General features: G+C 43.2%; 1 protein-coding gene across 6 annotated transcripts in view; it reads right to left on the minus strand.

Moving 5' to 3' along the window:
- The window catches only part of LOC105560471 (endophilin-A), a 38521-nt gene that overhangs the window by 14851 nt on the left and 2927 nt on the right, over window positions 1-20743 (minus strand). The window contains exons 1-2 of one of the 6 annotated variants that reach the window (XM_012009620.1): window positions 11686-11961; window positions 8287-8379 (exon numbers count right to left, since the gene is read on the minus strand). In XM_012009620.1, the coding sequence (XP_011865010.1) occupies window positions 8287-8331 (45 nt within the window). In that variant the 5' untranslated portion in view covers window positions 8332-8379; window positions 11686-11961. Of the gene's footprint in view, window positions 1-8286; window positions 8380-11685; window positions 11962-20743 lie in introns of those variants that run through there. The other 5 variants (XM_012009618.1, XM_012009621.1, XM_012009623.1 and 2 more) reach the window with 5 other exon arrangements.

The raw sequence follows: 20743 nt of genomic DNA on the forward strand, positions 1-20743 counted from the left end.
AGAGAGAGAGAGAGAGAGAGAGAGAGAGAGAGAGAGAGAGAGAGAGAGAGAGAGACCCTGACCCATTTAACAATGACCTACTTCCAGGGATGCGCACAGGGACGTAGGCGTCACTCGTACTCCAGTAAACGTTATCCTGGAGTAAATTTGACCTACATCGCGTCACTCGCAATGTCGTACGCTTTAATACCGACGGGAGCGTCCCGTTTCCGGCGATTCGAAATCGCGCCTATGAAATATTATCACGGATGTCCCCATAAACGGGGTAAATCGCCCCGAAACCGGAATCGTAGAATTTAAAAATCATAGAATTTAAAATTTAAATTCACCGCGGTAAAGAAAAATTGTTTTTTTTTCCCCAGAAAAACTGAATACTGAATTTTACATGTAGTTTGCGTGTGTGCAGTAAAATAACGTTACGTGGCAAAATGTCTGTTATTTGCTACCAAAAATTGTTTCATCACACTTAGATTAAATGATATATAAATATTTGTATTAAAATTAAATTTATACTAACCAGCAATTTACATTAATATGGCGAAATAACGTTAATGATAAATAGAAAATAATCCACGTGAGTAGTCTCTCTTCTTTATTTGAGGAAAGAAGAAATAAAACCCCAGGCTCTATGTTGAGATTTCGCGAATTATAAATTATACCCCAGACTTTTCGTTTTTAAATCGGTTCTATTCGAAACGGTTTTTCTACCTATTTCAATAACGTGGATGACGTAAAAATATAATTGGAGGAGCGTCATCGGCGAGATTGAGACTCCGAAGAAGCGATATTTATAACCGATTCATAACTCTTGCAACGAGCGGAACTTAAAACTCGATCAGAGCTTGAATAAGATCTTAAATTTCAACGCCGCCGCGCCGGTGCAGTCGCGACGCGTATCGCAAAACTCTTGACACACATTCGGCGCGGACTCGCGTCGCTCTTTCGGCTTTAAAAGCACCTTTAAAGTAAGGTACCCCGTGTCACGGATTCGCTAAGGGTGTCGAGCTAAATAAGGATTAATTGCGCCACTCAACTGGCACATTCGTGCTTGAACGAGACCTTTGCACTCGAATTAAAGCAACATCCAGATTGACCGGCGCGGGCATCGGATTTCACAAACGTGTTCGCTTGCGAGTGATATCGAGTCGCGATTAGAATTGTACGTTCGCACAGAAAGGATTTCTATTACCGAGACAAAAAATATTCTTGACGCATTTATATTTCTCACAACCTCATTTAGTGTAAAAATAAGACAATATCAAAATTAAATCAATAATTCTTAGTCTCCTCTATCGAATTAAAAAAGGGCTTACTTTTGAGACAAGAGTAACTTATATTAATGTAAGTTTATATAGTCTTGTGTTTAAAATAAATTTTCCCTCCATCTTATACAACGACAAAAGACGACACATACTATAATTTTATTCTACATTGTAGAATTTTTTCTTGAAGATTAAAATATCCCTTTCTCTATAATAAATATAATTGACGTTATATCAATCCTATTTTATGATACATTCAAGTGTAATTGGATCCGGATTTTTTTTCTGTGGGTGCAGGCCGTATCTTCGAGATAAAAGGAAACGAGTCGGAAAATCTGACCTTTAAAGAGAGACGGGACATTTCGGTATTCGTTATTATATCAGAATATTATCAATTGCAATTGCGTTAAATGTCAAGTGCTAAAGATTAACTACACTTGTACAGCGAAATTAGTTATTTCGCGTCAATCTCTCGTATCATTTTTGATATAATTGGTTAAACCGTATCGTCTGTGGAAGCACTCGACTAGATTACATCTGATTCGTACATCTGTCATAAATACTATGTTATTTTATAACATATAACGGTTTATATTTCAGCACAATATATTTATACATTAATGTTACGATAGCACTTGTAACTTTAATTACAAATAATATTAACCATGAAGACGACAATTAAAAAAATTATGTTTAAGGAGACCAAGAAAGATCATCAGACTCCAATAATAAAATAAAAACCGCACAAAGAAATAGGCAATAGGAGTCAACACAAGACATTGTGTGTGAAATATATAAAATTTAATATAATACATCGAAATATATATAAATTATACTCGCGGCGACGAGAGATTCAATGCGACGATACGAGCTGGTATCCGAATACGAGCATCGTTTAAAGAAACAATTGTCGTCCGTAAGTAATTTCAAGTTAGTAAGTGTTTAGATTTTTGGACGTTGTACGATTTCATGTGTGAATCGCGCGAGATATCCGTCTTGCCGATTAACCGAGCATCGATAGCAAATCGCGAGGATTCAGCGGACACGCGACGATAGCGATTACTGATTATTCACAGAGAGCGATCGCGATTTTTTCCCGTACTTGTCGCGAACGCGTACCAAGAACAATACGGCGCGGACCGGTCCGTTCGACTGTCGCCGCGTGAATAATAGGCACAGTGAGAATAATAGACTGTTTTCGACCGAAGTGATTGATAAACCTTAATAATCGACGGAATTTTAAACAGACTCCTATTACCTGTTTCACTTATACTAATTCAAACGTCGTTAAAACACGTGAAATTATTTTGAAATGTGAAAGAAAATGTTGAATTTTATTATGGTTCCTTTCTCGCGATATTATTTTGGGGGAATATTTGTAAGTAGAAGAAATTAAAGAGAATTAGATAGAGTGCAGTAAACGTGCACCTGGAAAAACCTCGTTGAAAAATATTCCTAATTTACACTTTTCGCTAAATTATTTAATCTAATTATGGCGCTAGATTCAACATTCATTGTACATTTGTCATCCAGCAGGATCACACTTCGTGTGATCGAAACGTCTGGCGTAATAATTTATTATATTTCGATGCATTAAATTTTATATATTTCACACATAACGTCTTGCGTCGACTCCCTATTGCCTATTCCTTTGCTCGTTTAAGGAAACATTTTTCCAAATAATCTACTCGCTTAACAGCGATCTAATATATTCTATTAAATTATATAAACATTTGATTATAGCGTCGAACACGCGTGTAAGCGTTTTCGTTACCGAGGACGATGTACCTTTAAATATCTCGTGTGTGTGCGATCGAATTAAATTTCAGGCAAACACGAGGACGCGGAAAAGCGAGGCGTACACTCTCGAAAGTGCCGCACGGTCGATCGGCCTGTAACATCGTCGGCGAGTTCGCGACATCGGGAGAGCCATCCATCGCGCGTCGTAAAAATATCCGTTCGCCCATCGTCCTAACATCGATAACGACCAACAGGACATCCGCGATATTGCGGGGTTCGATCTGGCGGCGGCGTGTAACATCACAACGACGACGATGCACTTAGAGCTCCGCATTCGCCGCACCGGCCGCGTACATATATCGCGGCAAATGCAATTAGGGCACAGAAAGTGAGGTAGGCACGTGCGTGTGTACGCGCGTGTACGCGCGCGTACGTGTACGCGTGCGACGCGTGCGTGCGTGCGTTCGATTCCGGGGTTTTTCGCGCCGCGAGACAAACATGCAATTTTCGTCGAGGCGCAATATGGCGGGTATTACGCGTTATTTACGTGCGCAGTATCGAACTATCGCTTTATACGCGAAAATAGATGTGCGTACAACGATAGCCTCGGAAATGCCTTTAATAAATCGCAGTGAGCTCGCCGATGCTCCGCAGACAAAATGCCACGGCGCTCTCGTGTCAGAGATTGTAAATAATTTAATCGCGAATAAAAATGCACACGAATTTATCACCGTATTTATTTGAATTTATCCTTTTCCCACATCCTCTCTTATAATTTTCAAAACTCTTATGACTCCGCTTTGACACATTAATTAAAACTGAATTACGTGTTAATTTATTAAAATTTATTATGTCATATCAAAGCAAAATTAATACGCTGATCAATACTTTATTTACTAAATGAGAAAACCGCAAGCCGACCTTTAAAAAATCCATGTTCTATATTGACCGTATGTATGTGTTAAACCACGAACATAACATAATAGATAGAATGAGACAGAACCGAAGATCCAGGGGCTCGATTCTTGAATTCATTCGACGGAGAAACGTATGCGAAAGTTCTGCCCTTACAGAAAGGTTGCAGGTTGATCGGCTATTCGCGTGGTTTTTAACCGATCGACCTTCAACTTTTACCGTGCGAGCAGAATTTTCGCGTACGTTTCACCCTCGAACTCAAAAATCGAGCCCCTGATCTAAGGGGCGATACAAGCATTTCAATTAGCGGCGCGTTTAATTGTCATCGCTGAAACTTTCATTAGCGCGTAGCCTCAAAATAGCGTGTGGCATTTCTCATAAGCGCGCCGCCGTAAAAGTGCTCCGAATGCAAATATCTCGCACGCCGACGCACCGATCGATGGCCCGTCGTTCATCACGAAGATTCGTCGGTGGGGTGTGCACAATTAGGGGCGCAAAGGTCAGAAGCTGCGGCTGCCGTTGTCGCGCATCACCGAGGATCTCGCGCGGCTCCCCGAGAAGCTGTCCGGCCACGGTCGATAGTTGAAAATCGCGCGTTACACAATCGCCTCGGGCGATCCGCGTGCAATAATTCGCGTTGTTTCGCGCGCCGCTCGCGCCTGGTCCCGACGAGACGACACGGCTTTCCGTTTGGCATTTGCGACCGGCTGCAGTGCAGTAATTAAGGCCAGGATAACATCCCGCCAACGCGTCTCGCGTCACGGGACTCGTAATAAAAGTCACAAAGGGTTGTTCTTACGCTCGACTCTGTCGGCAAAACTCAAAATGCATGGCGATATCCTCCGCGTTAAATCGTAAAAGGTAAATGTAATGGACGTAGCTGTGTATAGTAAAAAGTAATATAGAAGTAAATTAAATACAAAGATGATAAAGTCAAGCCACGAGGGAGGGGGGGGGATAGATAATAAAAATAATAATGGTTTGATTTTCTTTCCCGTGGCTTTCTTTAAATCGTAATATTAATATGTGCGGCGAGCGCAGTAATGAGCGCCGGCAACTTTTACCGATATTTCCCCTCGGAACTAACTGACGCGTTTGCATAATCGCGAAGAGTACTTTACTGTGTTACCTGCGGCTGCGAGCGGCGCATGGGAATAATTGCAGTAATTTTCATTATTGCGTCTCGACAATGCACACGGCAGAAATGCCATATAGGCGTGCAGAATCTCGCACGACACATAAGCGCACGCATCTCGCCCCGTTTAACGCGGGACACGGCCTCGCGTCTACGATGTTAAGAATTTCATAATCAAGCTCCCCGATATTTGGAGCGCAAGTTACGCACGACGCGTGTCCAACGAGATTTTCATCGTGCAGATTTTCATCAAGGGCAAACGATTGCAAAATTAACAGAAGGGTACCGACACAAAGACCATGCGGGCGCGCGAGCACGTTGATATAATTACGCGTAATCCCGCGTAATTGCCGAGATATTTATTCGAAACAGCAGATTCCGATAAGCCTCGAAATACAAAATCAAGATTTATCAAAACGAGTGATGTATTAATTCTCATTCGCTAGAAAAATGTACTTTTACTGTTTTTTTTTTATACATTTACTCCGATAAAAACAAGTGGGATGCTTTACCGCACTTCCAATTTGACAGATATACAGGGTCATTTTAAACGATCCACGCAAATATCTCCAAAAAATATGGAAGATACTCGTCCGGAAGATCTCGTTTCGTTAACGTAAAGGCTCATCATTAATTTGGTAAGCACGTCTCTTGCAATTAACAATCAGCCGTCAATTCGTCACGGTCTCGTTGCGACTTTATTATTGAGAGCAACAGCGACCGCGCTTCTCTGCCCGTCATTTCAAGATTAAACGTGACGGCGTGATAATGCCCTCGACTGCAGTTGATACGAAATTTCTCCGCATATAGCATGCTGGACCAAACGATAACTCGCATCAACCGGTTGTCAAACTCGGCCTCGTCAGTAATATTCCAACAGATGAATCACAATGAAGAATTCGTTGGAACAGGGAGGAAGAATTTTCTGTTAAAATTTACCCCGAAAATCATGCAATCGTGGGACAATGTTGCACTTTGAACAACTGTATGAGAGTTTTTGGAAATTTTACCATACATTTCGCTAGTAGATTTCAAAAACCTCTCATAAAGTTGCTCGAAATGCCGCGTTGTCCGACGATTACATGATTTTCAGAATAAATTTTAAGAAAAACATTCCCTCCATGTTTAATATATTACTCGTATTTTAACGCGGAGAAACAAACGTGTATTATTTACTGAGGAAAAAACAATATTTTCCTGTCGCTGTAAAGTATGTACTGTTACGATATTACGGCTAAGGGATTCTCCCTCTCGTGTCTTACGCATTCCAGACCCCCAGATTCTGAGAGTCTCGAAAATCGCGCGAGATTCCCCAATAATAAAATTCCCATACATACACCGGGAATTCTCGAGGAATGTCGAGGGGGGAGGGGGAGGAATATCGATCCCGCCGATGCCAAAGATAATTCACATGATTATATTTCACGTAACAATAATTAATAGCAATTAATTTGCGCTTCGCGTCCCACGAATTTCGGAGAGCATCGGGCTCGTTTGCTTGTTTTCTCGATTGCATTAGCTGTTGCGGGGAACATCGCGGTAATGCCGAGATTCTGGCTGCGTTACGCGAACATCGCGAGTTTCCCGACGACGCGTAATCGCATTAAGACACCGAGCATTTCGCGGGGAACGGACGGCGTTGGCAGACGAAAGTTCGCGACGTCTAAGTAGCAATGCATCGCCCGGTAATTGGCGTAACGTGGCCCGAGCGTCGTCGTTAATGCGAACGATTAAACTTTGCAACGGTGTTTCGCATAATGAATACGGCGAATCGTGCGTGCGACGCTACCCTTAACGCATCCCGAGCACTAAATCAAGTGTAGCAAACGCGCAAAACTTCTTGTCGTTTAGTCAAATGAGAATGAACACCCTTCCCACAGTAGGCAGGCCCTAGATTCTTGGATCCACTCGCAAGAGAAACGTATACGCAACTCGTAGCTCTCGCAGAAAAGTCGCAGGCCGTTTGGTTAAAGTAGTTATTTCGTAAAATCATTTACGTGAGAATTGTTTCAAATTTTTACGGTTTATGCTTTACATCAATACGTGCAAAGTAAGACTAATTAAATTAAAATTGACCGTCTCAAAGTTCTAAAGAAAATGTTAAAGTTTGCTAAACGAAATATTACGTGTAAAACACGCTAAAAAAATTTTTGCACGTAACAATATAATTCGTTGTAATATTATTACACGTGAAATATTATTTACGCATATTGTTATGCGTTAAAATATTAATATTTGCTTTTGCAAACGCGAATGATGGTGTACATTTTATTTTTTTAAGCTTAACGGTGATCCAAATAATTCGATTGCTAATTGCGGGCCCCAACATGGATTGCTAACTGTCTTTTTTTTTCCCCAGAGTATAAGCGCGTATTCTTTTCATAATAAGACTGAAGTAGTTGCTGTTAGAACAACGGCGAGTTGAAACGTTGATACACCTTTGCGCGCAAATTTGGAACAATAAACGGTACGTACAAAGCAAGGAAACACGTTTTCTACCTAACCGAATACTGCAATCTTAACTGAAATTACTTCTGCGAGCAAATACTCCTCAGTAAAATAAGAAAAATATATTTTGAGGAAATCTAACGGCTCTTTCAGGTTTAACCTCACATATTTTTAAACGTGCGTATAAGAGACAATTATTTGCAATTAGGTGAGCTTATTTGTAATGAGATGAAATAAAATGAAATCATGTAATCGGTGGGACAACATTTTAGCTAGTGGTTCACCCCCTTGGTCACAGGCCTCTCTGTCGTGGGATTTTAAATGCCGACGGTCGAAACGGCGTATTATCGTCGAATGAAAAAAAGCTAGCTAAATTGGAACAACTGAAACCCCTTAAAATAAAATTTCGCGAAGGGAGAAAATCGAATTTTAATTACGCGAACTGGTGCGCTACCGACATAGGCAGCCGCTAAAAGAAATCGACAAGCTCCTCGATAAAAGAAATAATCCACGCGCGAGGCGAATCTTCGGACGATAAATAATTCCTTCCGTCAGCGCTGCGTACCGAATTGTTATTATTAATATTCAATATCGAAGAAAATATTTCAACGTATTATATCTCAAATAATGTGGAAAGATATTTCGCAAGTTATTTCGCTCTCCAAAGTCCAACTTCCGCTTGCAAACTTGTTATTCCACGGAAAAGATATTATTGATCCCGCGCAGTGGAAAGATCCATTGTCAAGTCGCCGAGATGAATAAGGCGCTTCCACGACGGATGCTTACCTGATTCGCTTTGTTGATCTGCTTCTTGAGCCCGGCGAACGCCATGGTGATGTCGCGTCGTTGCCTACCGGATCACGCGCAAATCGTCCCGAACTGCAACAGAAACGGGACAGTCAGACAGGTTGCACGTGCGAGCGCGAATCGAATAGAGAGAAAGGGATTCGTACGGAGGAAAGAAAAAAAAAGGAGAAAGACAGGGGGAGCGGGCGCGCCGAAAAAAAATGGAACGAAAGTTTCGAATCTACGGTCGGCGACGGCTGCTGGACGCTCGCCAAGGCGAGCGGGATGATTTTCAATGTTATCGATCGACCGTACACGTCGTCTTTTCCAGCATCATGACTCGTCGCTGATGTAACCACCCGTGGTCGCCTCGCGTGCGGCTCGATCGTGCAGGTGCCGCGCGGAGGGCGGAGGGCGACGGCGACGGCCCTCGCGATGATCTCACGCGCGCAAGCCGTAAACGTCGTAACGCGCCGCCGACCCGACCTCTTAACAGGCTCTAATGAGAGTAAGTAATGCGTGCTCTTATTTAACGGACGGCACGCATCGATAGGTCCCTCACGCGCGACTTCCGAAGCGGCTTCAGCGCGACGGGAGCGTCGAGAGTAACGTCGCCGAATTTTACGCGTGGGAAAGCGCGTAAATTTCTAATAACAACCCGCTCGCGAAGGCGAGCGATGCGCTGCAAATTCGTAACTTATTTAAATCCGTCGGGCGCAAGTCATAGAACTTCTCTCCGTCGCTCTATGGTCCGATCGATGAGCCGGTGTCTATATTGGGAGTCTCGTTACGGCAAGTAATGCGTGCGCTTATTAATGCAGCCTGCGTATATCGATCTCCCGTGAAGGCTGGCGTGCAGAAATGTCGCAATAAAAATAGAGGAAGTGTATACATTTTAAAAATTTATGAATGATAAATCCACGGGATGGGCTTAACAATAGAGCGAGTCACCGCGTCGCCTTAATAAAGGCAATACCGCGAGTCGATAAATTTATATACGCGGAGATGTCCGGCGCAATACAGAAATTTTATTCGCGAAACCTAACGATGAATCTATTAAAGGGAAATTGCTCGATTAATAATAAGTGACATATTTCTCTCGCTGACGGATCTCTCGCGCGAAGACAAGACGTGTAATATAATGGAGTTCTGGCAACGAGATGTGTACTGCAAAAAAACCCACGGCGGATTTCAACGAGAGTGCAAACGCCGTGCACCGATAGACTCCTATCGATAGACTCCACGAGGCTAACCGAGTTGAACAGTTTTACGTAACAGGAGCGTCCTAAGTACGATCGCGAGATATTTAAACGCCAAATCTGTAACAATCGAACACGATTGACACACGGAGAGAATTTTTTCTCTTACTAGTAAAATGTATGGCAAAGTTTCAAAAATACAGTTGTTGAAAATGCCACACGTCGCCCCACGACTACACGACTTTCAAGGTAAATTTTAAGAGATTATTCTTCCCGTTTATGCGCCGCGAAAGATCGACAGGTCCCACGGATGCAACAATACAAGTCTCCCATAAATATAGTTGACAATAATGAAGCTTTCAATCGACCATAACTGGCAACGTGTTTGTTAACCCAGAAAATTTATGGCGAAAAATATTACCTCAGCCAGGGTTTGAACCTGGACCTCCCTACACTCTAGGCGAGCGTCACACCAATTCGACCACCGAGGCATATAATATGTCAAATTGGTGAGACGCCCGCCTAGAGTGTAGGGAGGTCCGGGTTCAAATCCTGGCTGAGGTAATATTTTTCGCAATAAATTTTCGGTGTTAAAAAACACGTTGCCGGTTGTGGTCGATTGGAAGCTTAATTGTTGTTAGTCGTGTACTGGCGTCAAATAATTCTTGATGCTAAATATAGTTCCTTAGAGTGCGCGAATTTCTTGAAGGCACACGTATCGAGCCGGAGAAGCTCTACAAGCAGGCGCAAAGTCCATAATTGACCCGAGCGGTCGGCGATTCCGACCAGCACAGGTCGTCGGAGTCTTAGGCGATCAATTAATCTCGTCACACCAGCCGAAGGTGAGCCGAACTCTTCACGCGCACTTTCCACTCGCAGGGGGTCGTCGCGAGAAATCATCGCGGCCGACGACAACGCTTCCCGAGCGATCCTCGTCGATTGTGGAATCGAGGCTTGACGTGCCGGCAGCGGAATTCTCCGAAGTGAATAAACGCTCTATTAACGAGAGGAGCCGCTGCTTATACGGCGAACCTCCAGAATAGCACGCATTGATGGCACCGCGACGTAACGTCGAAATTCCCTTCGTACGCGCTGATGAACGCGACATTTTTATTACTAAGCCCGGGAAGGCCGAGCCCGTGATAATCGCAGGAGTTTCGTCACAAGTACGGTTGACCCGGGATCGTAACTCCAAGAGAGCCTCGAGGTAAATCGACAGAGACGAGGAGACAAGATTCGGTAAGTGGGCGACTGGATGGGAAGATGGTGGATTACTGACACAGTCCGGCAGCTACGGTTAACGTCCCACGACTTTCTTGCGACACGACAGTTTGACCAGCGACGTGCTGACTGCACGGTATCGAGTATTTGCACTCTTCCGTTAACGTTTTGTTACCTCAACGGTAGAGCTTATGGCAATAAATAAACGAACGGCAGTGGGACGCATAATATTGAAAGAATAGATGGCAGTGCGGTACTGAATGGTGAAATATAGAGTCGTATAATATAACAGTAGAATAATCCCATCAGATGAAATTCAAGTAGGAAATTTATGCGAGAAGAGAGGTGATAAGATAAGATAAAGCTGCGGTAAAAACTGCAGTCGAAACTCGCAGGAGGCTATAATACGCGGCCGGAATGACTTGGACGTGTAGCACGAAGGGCTATAACGTAGGTCGCGAGCGGGTATAGTACACGATACCGAAAAGGATAAGAGTTACTGTAGTAGGTAGCGCCGGGTGGTAGCACAGAATATAGAGAGCTATATACGTAGCTCTACAATACGGGGCAACTACAGTATAGTGCTGTCAGGTAAAAATGGATCTATGGAGAGGGACCCGACCCTTCCGATCACGGACGTAGGCAGACGAAGACAGCCACGTTAGTGGATTCGGCCCCGAGTGTTACAACCCCGGCAGAGCGATCGCGGATTCTACTAGTCACCGAGCTCGCTGTGCCCAGCGGCAACCTCGCCTCGTGTGTCATCCATAGTCCGCGGACGGGACGACACGTCGCTCCGGAAGATATGCGTCACACCGCACGCGATACCCCGAATCGCGGGCGCAGCGGGTCCTCGCGCCGGGGAGGAACGACCCGCCAGCCGCGATAACAACGCAACGCGAAACGCAACGCGGTAGCGTCGGTGGCTGGCGAACGGGTCCGCGCGTGCATAGAGCGACAAGGACGTGTTGTGTCTCACCTCTGAGCGCTCCGGCCCTCCGGCGCGTAACACCGAACGCAACACCCCCAAAATGCACGGCCTGGTGCGTGCGACGCCGACGTGGACGGCGAGAACGTGGAGACGACGTTGGGCCGCGTCGACGGCGAACGGGACACGAGCGAGATACGTGCCTCTACGTGAAAGAGGAACAGGAGGGATCCGCGTGGGCCCACGAGCACCGCGAGAGAGCACCCCACTGACTACTCTCGTACGTGAGCGCTCTCTCGCACACCGCCAAGTCTCCCCCTGCTAGGGGGTAGTTTTCTGCTGGCCGATCGATACGCGGCTCGGTTTCTCGCTCTCTCGCTCGCGTGCTCGCTCCCCCCCCCCCCCCACCGCCCTCTCTCTCTCCCTCTCGCTGGTCCCCGTCTCTCCCTCGCCACGTTTCGATACCATTCCCTACCCTTTCTCTCGCGATAGCCACCTCTTCACCGTCAGGGACGGATCCAGGGAGGAAACGGAGGTTGAAACAATTCTTCGAACGCGCCCCTCCGTAAGACGTCCTCCCGAAGGCTCGAAATATCATCTCGCAACGCGACACGTGAAATATCCAAGCGTAACAGTAATAATCATAATTAACTTCCTCGGAGAACGCGACTTTTTTCAACCCCCTCGCGATTCCTCCTACGAGTCTCTTCAAGATCCACCTCTGTCTGCCCTTTCCCTATCGTCCTCTCTCTCTCCTCCTTCCACGTGCGCCGCAACCCTCGACTTTATTCGCGCGCCTTTGCTCCCTTTACAGTTATACCGGGTGTCTGTAACGGCGAGGAGTCATTGCGGTGTATCGCTTGCTTCTGGAATTAGCGCGCGCGCAATAGGGATGAATAGGGTGAACAATGTCATTTCCTGGGGCGAGACAACGTGTAAATCTCCATTCTTGTGAACGAAATCTAATTTAGCACGGCCGATCCGCTAAACACAAGTTACAAGGTAATGGGCCAAAGTGAATGTATATGAAACTTTCATAAGTTATTTTACTGCATACAAAATGTAAAAGGAGCGCGGTGTTTTATTATTATTACTAACAATAAGCGTTACGTCCAGTGGCAAAAGTAAAGAAACCTTTTATTTATAATGTTGATTGAAAAAAAAAGCGAAACGACGGATCTACGAACTAATATCTACGAAAAAATTATGCATTGAAAATTAAATATTTATAGGCACGTTTGAAAACTTGACATTCACACGTTAATGTTCTCTTGCGATTTCTACATAACTTTAAACCAGAAAAAAAAACGAATGATGATTCTATCATCTGTACGTCAAAATATTTTGCATGTTCCATTTTTTTGCAGAGCAAAATCCTATACTGTTGTTACGTACTTTACACCCGTGCGGTGTTACAGGATTTATTTCGTAAAGTCTGCAGTTAACATTTAAATTCTTACTACATCGTTTCGTTGATACGTTTGAAATCTTCCATGAGACACCTGTCAGTTTTATCCCTCCAACATCCCCGCAACGTAATCCACAAATAACGTAACTTCTCTAATATTTCTCAAATATTCTTCCGGGTCGTCGACTGCCGCGTATATTATCTCTTTCTCTGAAGAGAAAGAGCTCTTTCTCTGTGATCGGATAAAAATTACAAGAACAAATAAACCCCTCGAAGAAACAAGATTGGTAATAAAAGCGAATGAGCGGCACAAGGCGAATCGATGTTACAATTCATTAATATCGTCCTGCTTTAAGAGCGCCTTTCTGCTTTTCTCTTGCTGTGTGCGTGCGACAATAGATGTACCAATTATGTATTATCAGTGCCTCTCTCGTAATCGTTATTCGTAATACGATTTGCGATCTCTCGAGTTGACAAGCTCCCTTTTCCCCCCGGCTCTCCTGTTCTCTTTCCCTTTGCGCCAGTTATTCAACTCGGCCCTTCCGCACCGAGAGCGACCAGCTGCTCGTTTTAAGAGTCGCGAGATGCATGTATCTCTTCGCGAAGTAACTCTTTTTAATTTAAGACGCGGGCCCACGAACCGTCGCCTCCACTATCGCGTTTAATTCCCCAGAAGACGTTTAATTAGCGTTAGAAAGAGATAAACCTTTGGATCAAAACATCCTTTTTAATTACGTCCTCCGCTAATTCCCACGGTGGTTTCTTGGAAATCAATTTTCAATGATTCTGCGATATAAAGAGGGGGGTTTGATTCGTTTTACATTTTTACTTTTGCAAACGACGATCTTTTGACGAGCATGTCACTGTCTGCTTAACGCAATTATAATCGCAAGGAACGACAAGTGGCTGTACACTAAATAAATCATTGTACATTAGAGGCGAGTTGCGCGTTACAGAAAGTTTCACTCGCTTCATTCACGTTTCTATAATCAACGTAATACAATTTAAAAATAAACATGTGCAACATAAGTATGTAAAGCGATGTAAAATTGTGTAATTAATATCATTTGAAAGCAGGTGAATTTCTGCAGTTGCACAATGAAGCACTAGACTATACGTTGCTTCAACCGGAATTATGAAAATACGTCGGAGGAAATGTTTTCTCCTCGGCGAAAGTTTATCGACGCGATTGATGGAAAAACGATTTTAGGAACGTTTAAAAGTTGGGCATACGTGTGTTTCGTCAACAACAAAAAACGGGTGCAAAAGCTGCTCTCCCACCCACGTTAACGCGCTGTAATAATTTGATCATTTTTCGGATCGCGTTACTTTCAGTATTTCGGATCACGCGTTATCCTCAGTATCGCGTTATTCCCAGAAACGATCGAAACTACGGGTCTGAAATATAAATTTGATGATAAAATTATTCCGCCGACTGGCTATATCCTCTCATTAAAGCGCGCAATTAGCCTCATGAGGGACCAGTAATTCCCAATTTTGATGTGCAGGCGCCTTAAATGCATAATTATATGCAGACGCGCTACCTATATTTATATTTTCCAAGCTGTGCAATGAAATAATGTAAAAAGTGACATGCAATTGAATATTCTCAAGCAAGAGATGTAATTTATTAAATGCAATTCATTAATTATGTCGCAGAGAAAATAAATATTATCGTACGTGCAAATCTATGCAGTTGTATCACACGTACGTAATTGCACCATTCTCCGCACACATATGTAATTAATAAATCGCACACGGAGAGACCGATATGGTTACCACATGTCTAATTAGGGTTGGCACAACCCCCCAATAAATAGTAATATTTGGAACGGCTATATCTGTGGTTGCCATACCCGTAAGTAGTGGAGACAACCGCATGCGCCTTGCCCAGCAAACTTATTGTTAGCGAACGTTGCAACACAGAACAACGTAGATGCCCCCACTATTTATACGGCAACATTTTAATGCTGGCTATTTTCGCCTTAGTCGGTATCTCCGTGCATCGAAAATTCTATTACGATTTATGCTCTTTCTTTACCGTGATACTTCTCTTACAGGTGCACGCGCACTTTTACAGCGGATAATAGTTTTTTCATGCCTGCAGAGAAAATACGTGTCACCTATCCCCAACTACTTTGCGAAGCTCATCAGACCGGGGCGGGACGGTTCCCAAGCTAGTTTCCGTATCCCGTATAGATGAGTGAAATGGAATTTTCTCCGAGCAGCCGAGCGCTGATTTGTCCGGGACGCGAAACTTTCTGCAAATTCGCGAAACTTGACGCGCCGGGGCCGTTGCTAAGAAACCTTCATCCCGACGAGCACGTACGACTGGGTCATGGTGCCGGCATCATTCGATAAAATCCTTCCCCTCCCGTCGCCGTAATATCGAAGTTCGCTGTATCCGTCATAAGGACCACCCCCGCCCGCAAACTTCTAAAAATACGCATTGCGCGCAGCAGGAGACGGCGACGAGATCGCCGCACGCGACTCGCATCCTTTGTCGCGCCACGAGCCTTATCGTCGCGCGTGTGCTCTCTCGTTTAATCAGCCGTGCGCGCGTAGCTTCGGCTGTACGTGATATATGAAAATTGATAACAGCACCACCCGACATTTCGTGGAAACTTGCAACGTCGGTAGATTCCCCATTGTCTTTCATATTGCGGATCCTGGAAGAATAAACTTTCAACGTGCCTGCTCTCTACAACGTCTGAATTCTGAATCTCTTCGTCACAATTCCAGATAATATAGTCTTATTCGAGATGTTCTTTTATCAGCTAAATTAAATTTAATACACTTCGATATCGCTCAATACTTGAGAGCCTCGCATATTTTATTTGTTTCACGATAAATTTTTATTTAACGTACTTATAAGCTTCCATAATAAAGGGACGCGATTCCTTATTATTGTGAAAAAACCGTCACTTCTACGTCTTTTTAAACCGGATGTTATAACAATCTCATTAATTGGTTCACTTATAATTAATGTTATAAATTACTAAATTATTTACGAGACTTTCAAGAAAAGCCCCTCGAGTTATCTCAAAGCGACTCACAGGCGTGGAACTTGACTAATTTATCTCGAACAGTTGTGTAAAATGATTCTAATGAGACTGAATAATAAAACTCTAAAAGCACCGATATCGATTTTGGACTGTTTTATTATTCAGTTTTTTTAATGCGACATAAAGATCAGTTTGTCGAACAGATATCTTTTTACATCCCACTCAATAATTATAAAACATACGTGCGATGATTTATATATTCATATATCGACTGATCTCTTCGGCAAGGTCGTATCTCGATTTTACGCAATTTACGATTTTTGTGCTTAAACGCTCATTCGGGTGCAGAACGAGTATTTATTCTCCAAAAGTCAATCAGTGCATTGTCACTGAAAACAGTTATAAGCATAGTACTTGAATAAATGTATATGTACAATAGAGTTAAAGTACGACCCTCGGTAAAACGAAACAACACATAAGAATCGGCTAATGCGGGTCTAAGGCGAGATGTAGGTAGCCTATGATTGTAATTTATTAAAATGTGAATTCACATACCGTTTCTTTTCACATTTGTCGTGCGCGCCGGTTCCTTTTTCGGACGTAACGCAGTTTTCTTACGGTCTTATCGTCAGCGAATTCACACATTTAAATCGATAAACGATTTGTAATTATATTTTTAAATGCTACATTTAGCATTCATATCCCCCCCCCCCTCCCTGTACTGTAAATTATTCTTGTTGCGAAAAATATTACCTCAGCCAGGATTCGAACCTGCAGGAACCTCCCTCAATCCGTGACGGGTGTCTTAGCCAACTCAACGGTGTATGAATTCACATTTTAATAAATTACAAGTATAGGCTACCTACATCTTGCCTTAGACCCGCATTAGCCGATTCTTATGTGTTGTTTAAATGTATATGTGTTCTACCCGAATTTATATAGGAACACGGAAAGACCGGCTCAGACAAAAATAACTAAAATGAAAATGTTGCCGTATAAATAGTAGGGGCATCTACATTGTTTCGCGTTGCAACATTCACTAAGTTTGCTGCACAAAACGCATACAGTTGTCTCCACTGCTTATCATACCAATGTATGACAAACACAGATATAGCTATCCCAAATATTACTATTTATTGGGGTTGTGTCAACCCTAATTAGACATGTGGTAACCATAGCGGTCTCTCCGTGAAGGCATCAGTGATTCCCAGTGTACCTATATCCGTATTCATAGTCGTTCCTCAATTCTCAAGGTTAGTCTGTCTTTGTCTCACTACTACGTTTTACCATACGCGAGACAAAGACAAACTACCCTTGAGAATTGAGGAACGACTATGAATACGGATACATAATTGTAAAAATGTGCACTGTCTAATTCTCAAGTTTCCATAAAATGTATGACAAACACAGATATAGCTATCCCAAATATTACTATTTATTGGGGTTGTGTCAACCCTAATTAGACATGTGGTAACCATATCGGTCTCTCCGTGAAGGCATCAGTGATTCCCAGTGTACCTACATTGTAAAAATGTGCACTGCCTAATTCTCAAGTTTCCATAAAATCGCACAGGCCTCACTGCAAGCAATTGCAACGATTCCGCGAGCATTCGCCGTAACGAATTTTCAGCTGGTCGCTAAATCATTAGGATTCAGCGCAAGGTGGAAATCGGCGCCAATATCACCGGTAATAAGGCAGTCGCAGTCATTTCCCGAGGAACCCATTTCCGAGGACACGCGGAAAAAGGGAGAGAAAAGATATATCGCAATTAAATAACTGATTACGCCGGGCATCGGTGAAGCCGACGCGCGACGCATCGTTAAAACGAATTGATTCCCGTGTTAAAAATTAAGAACTTAATTAATTAAGAGAATGATCGAAGCGTAATGACGGGTAAAAAAATGCACCGTTTCCAGGCCAATCATCGAATTACATTAATACAACCGCGATACTCATTATTCACGTGGGACAACGTCGTATTTTCGCGAATGTTAGCAATAAATATTCCGGCTCATTTTCGCGCTCTGTCAAATCGATAAGAGTCGATTACGTGCATCCTAGTATCGATTTTACGCCAAGATTAATTACTACGATAGCGCGAAAGAATTAACGTTTACTTGTCACGCCGACATCTCTGTCATGTTCATAATGACGTTGTTTGTCTTGCGCCGAAAGTAAATAAATCACGGCTGATACGCTCGCATTGTCTCGCCTAATTCGGATAAATTGTCGCGATACAATTCTCGCTGCGATATCGCGCGCTAATTCAATTCGCCGTGGCGTTTTAAACAGCACTGTCAATTGTAGGATACACTTGAGCAGCGCCGTCTGGGCCGTCGACGCGTTAAATTAACACGTTAAAACGCTCGCGGCGCGCATTCGACGGCACGTAGTTTATTTTCGTTCGCGATCCTAATCCGTCGCGCGGTGAAATCATTCCTTGCGAGATCGGCGATAATCGACGTACCCGCCGATATCGCGAAATTATCTCGGCGAGATTTTCCCGCGCGATCACCGCACCGCGTTTTCGGACACGCCGTTTGATACCCCGTGACGTAAGGAGATGCTGGAGTGAGTTTGCACCTTTTGCACTTAAAACTGTCTGTTTCGTGGAAACATTTGTCTAATATACAAATTAAATGGTTTACGCGTACGGATCGAAAGCAGCTTGCTATTCCGGCTAAATTAAAGAACACCATGGCACCACTGAAACTAATTGTAAGTCTAATAAAAAATAATAGCAACATACAGTACATGTAATATATATTTATATTGCTCACTATTATTACTTAGTGGTGCGCCATGTTGTTCTTTAATTTAACCGGAATAGCAAGCTGCTTTCGATCTGTACACGTAAACCATTTAATTTGTATATTACACAAATGTTTCCGCGAACTGACAGTTTTTAGGTTAAAAAAGTGCAAAAGTGCAAACTCACTCCAGCAGTATCGTAAGCAACGTAAGCAGCCATTTTGAGACTTAAGCAATGCTGAGAATTCCGATTGGTTGAAATTCTTAAGTCTTCCCAGAGAACCTGCATGTCTAAAAGACATCTTTAAGACGCCTATTAGACGTCCTATGTCTAAAAGACGTCTTAAAGATGTCTTTTAGACATGCATGTTCTCTGGGTTAAGTTTTACTGCTTAAATCTTTTCGTGTGTTCGGGCCACGTGTCCCGCGCAGTTTTACCCGCCGTGCATTATTTACGACATTTCATAAAGATTATCACTTTCCGCACGACGTACCCCCACAATCTCCATGGAAACTTTAAAAGGACGCGCTAAAATATAAATAAGGATATCCATGGAAAATTCAGGACGGGGAAGAAATACATTCTGTCAAATAAATACCGGGAATTGTTCATTTAAAAATCCCGCGTAAAAGGCATGAAAAAGAATTATTTGCTGTAAATTGTTACCAATGTACCTAATTGTCACGTAAAGTTTTGACGCCGTCTGTCAATCAGTTTGTAGCTGTTGGTTTTGTTAGTCGACCTCAAGTATGTTCCGCGATTTTTAAAATGGATAAAAGTATCGAACAAAGAGTTTGCCTCAAATTTTGTGTCGCCAACGAAATATCTTGTGCTGAATCGTTGAAAATATTGAAGAAGGCCTGCGGTGAGTCAGCTTTGTCGAAAACACGGGCATACGAGTGGTACAAAACATTCAAAGAAGGCCGAGAAGTGGTTGAAGACTTGCCTCGTTCCGGTCGATCTTCAACGTCTTCGACTGACGAAAACATCGACAAGGTGAAGGAAATGGTGATGGAAAATCGTCAAACAGTTAACAAACAATATTATCTGGGCGTTATGAGGCGTTTGAGAGAGAATGTTCGCCGGAAAAGGCCAGGTTTGTGGAAGAACAATTCTTGGATTTTGCACCACGATAATGCGCCGTCCCACACATCGATCCTTGTACGCGAATTTTTGACCAAAAACTCAACGAATGTCATCGAGCAAGCACCGTATTCGCCAGATACGGCCCCGTGTGACTTTTTCTTGTTCCCGAAACTCAAATTACCACTTCGTGGAAGACGTTTTGGGTCCATTGGAGCCATAAAACAAAATTCGCAGAAGGAGCTGAAGGCCGTACCGGAAAGTGCCTATAAGAAGTGTTTCAACGACTGGATTATTCGTTGGCACAAGTGTATCGCTTCAAGTGGGGCCTATTTTGAAGGCGACAACATAAATTTGGATGATTAAATCAATATTTTGTGTTTTGTTGAATAATCTCCAGTATTTATTTGACGAGAATGTATACGGGGACCGTCGCCGAGGGGTTGGTAAAATCGCGTTACGTTAAACTCTACCCACTCGTTACACATCGAATCTGGCATCGAAATATTAATTAACGCCGACATTTCATTACGCTGAATTGCGTACATATTGATGTAGACACTGTGATCCACAATCATATCTCGTTACACCGAACGGCTTGTTCGTTGCATACGGCAGCTGCTCGTTACATACAATAAAGTGTTAACGAGACTTTTACCCGCGTAGAAATGAAATGTGGATTTTCATCCATTTTTCTTCAACAGCGCGTGCCTCTAAACTGCGCTTTTTCTCCCCCACCATATTTAATATATCTTTAATATATTCCATTTCCTCAGATTTTCGCCGCGAAATCTTCCTTTCTGAATTACCATTATCTTATCGCGCGCGCGCGCGCGTGTATCGCTAAGCGCAATAATAAA

This window comes from Vollenhovia emeryi, unplaced genomic scaffold (assembly GCF_000949405.1).
Source record: "Vollenhovia emeryi isolate VEMERY1.0 unplaced genomic scaffold, V.emery_V1.0 DF939229.1, whole genome shotgun sequence".
NCBI classification, from domain to species: Eukaryota; Metazoa; Arthropoda; class Insecta; order Hymenoptera; family Formicidae; genus Vollenhovia; species Vollenhovia emeryi.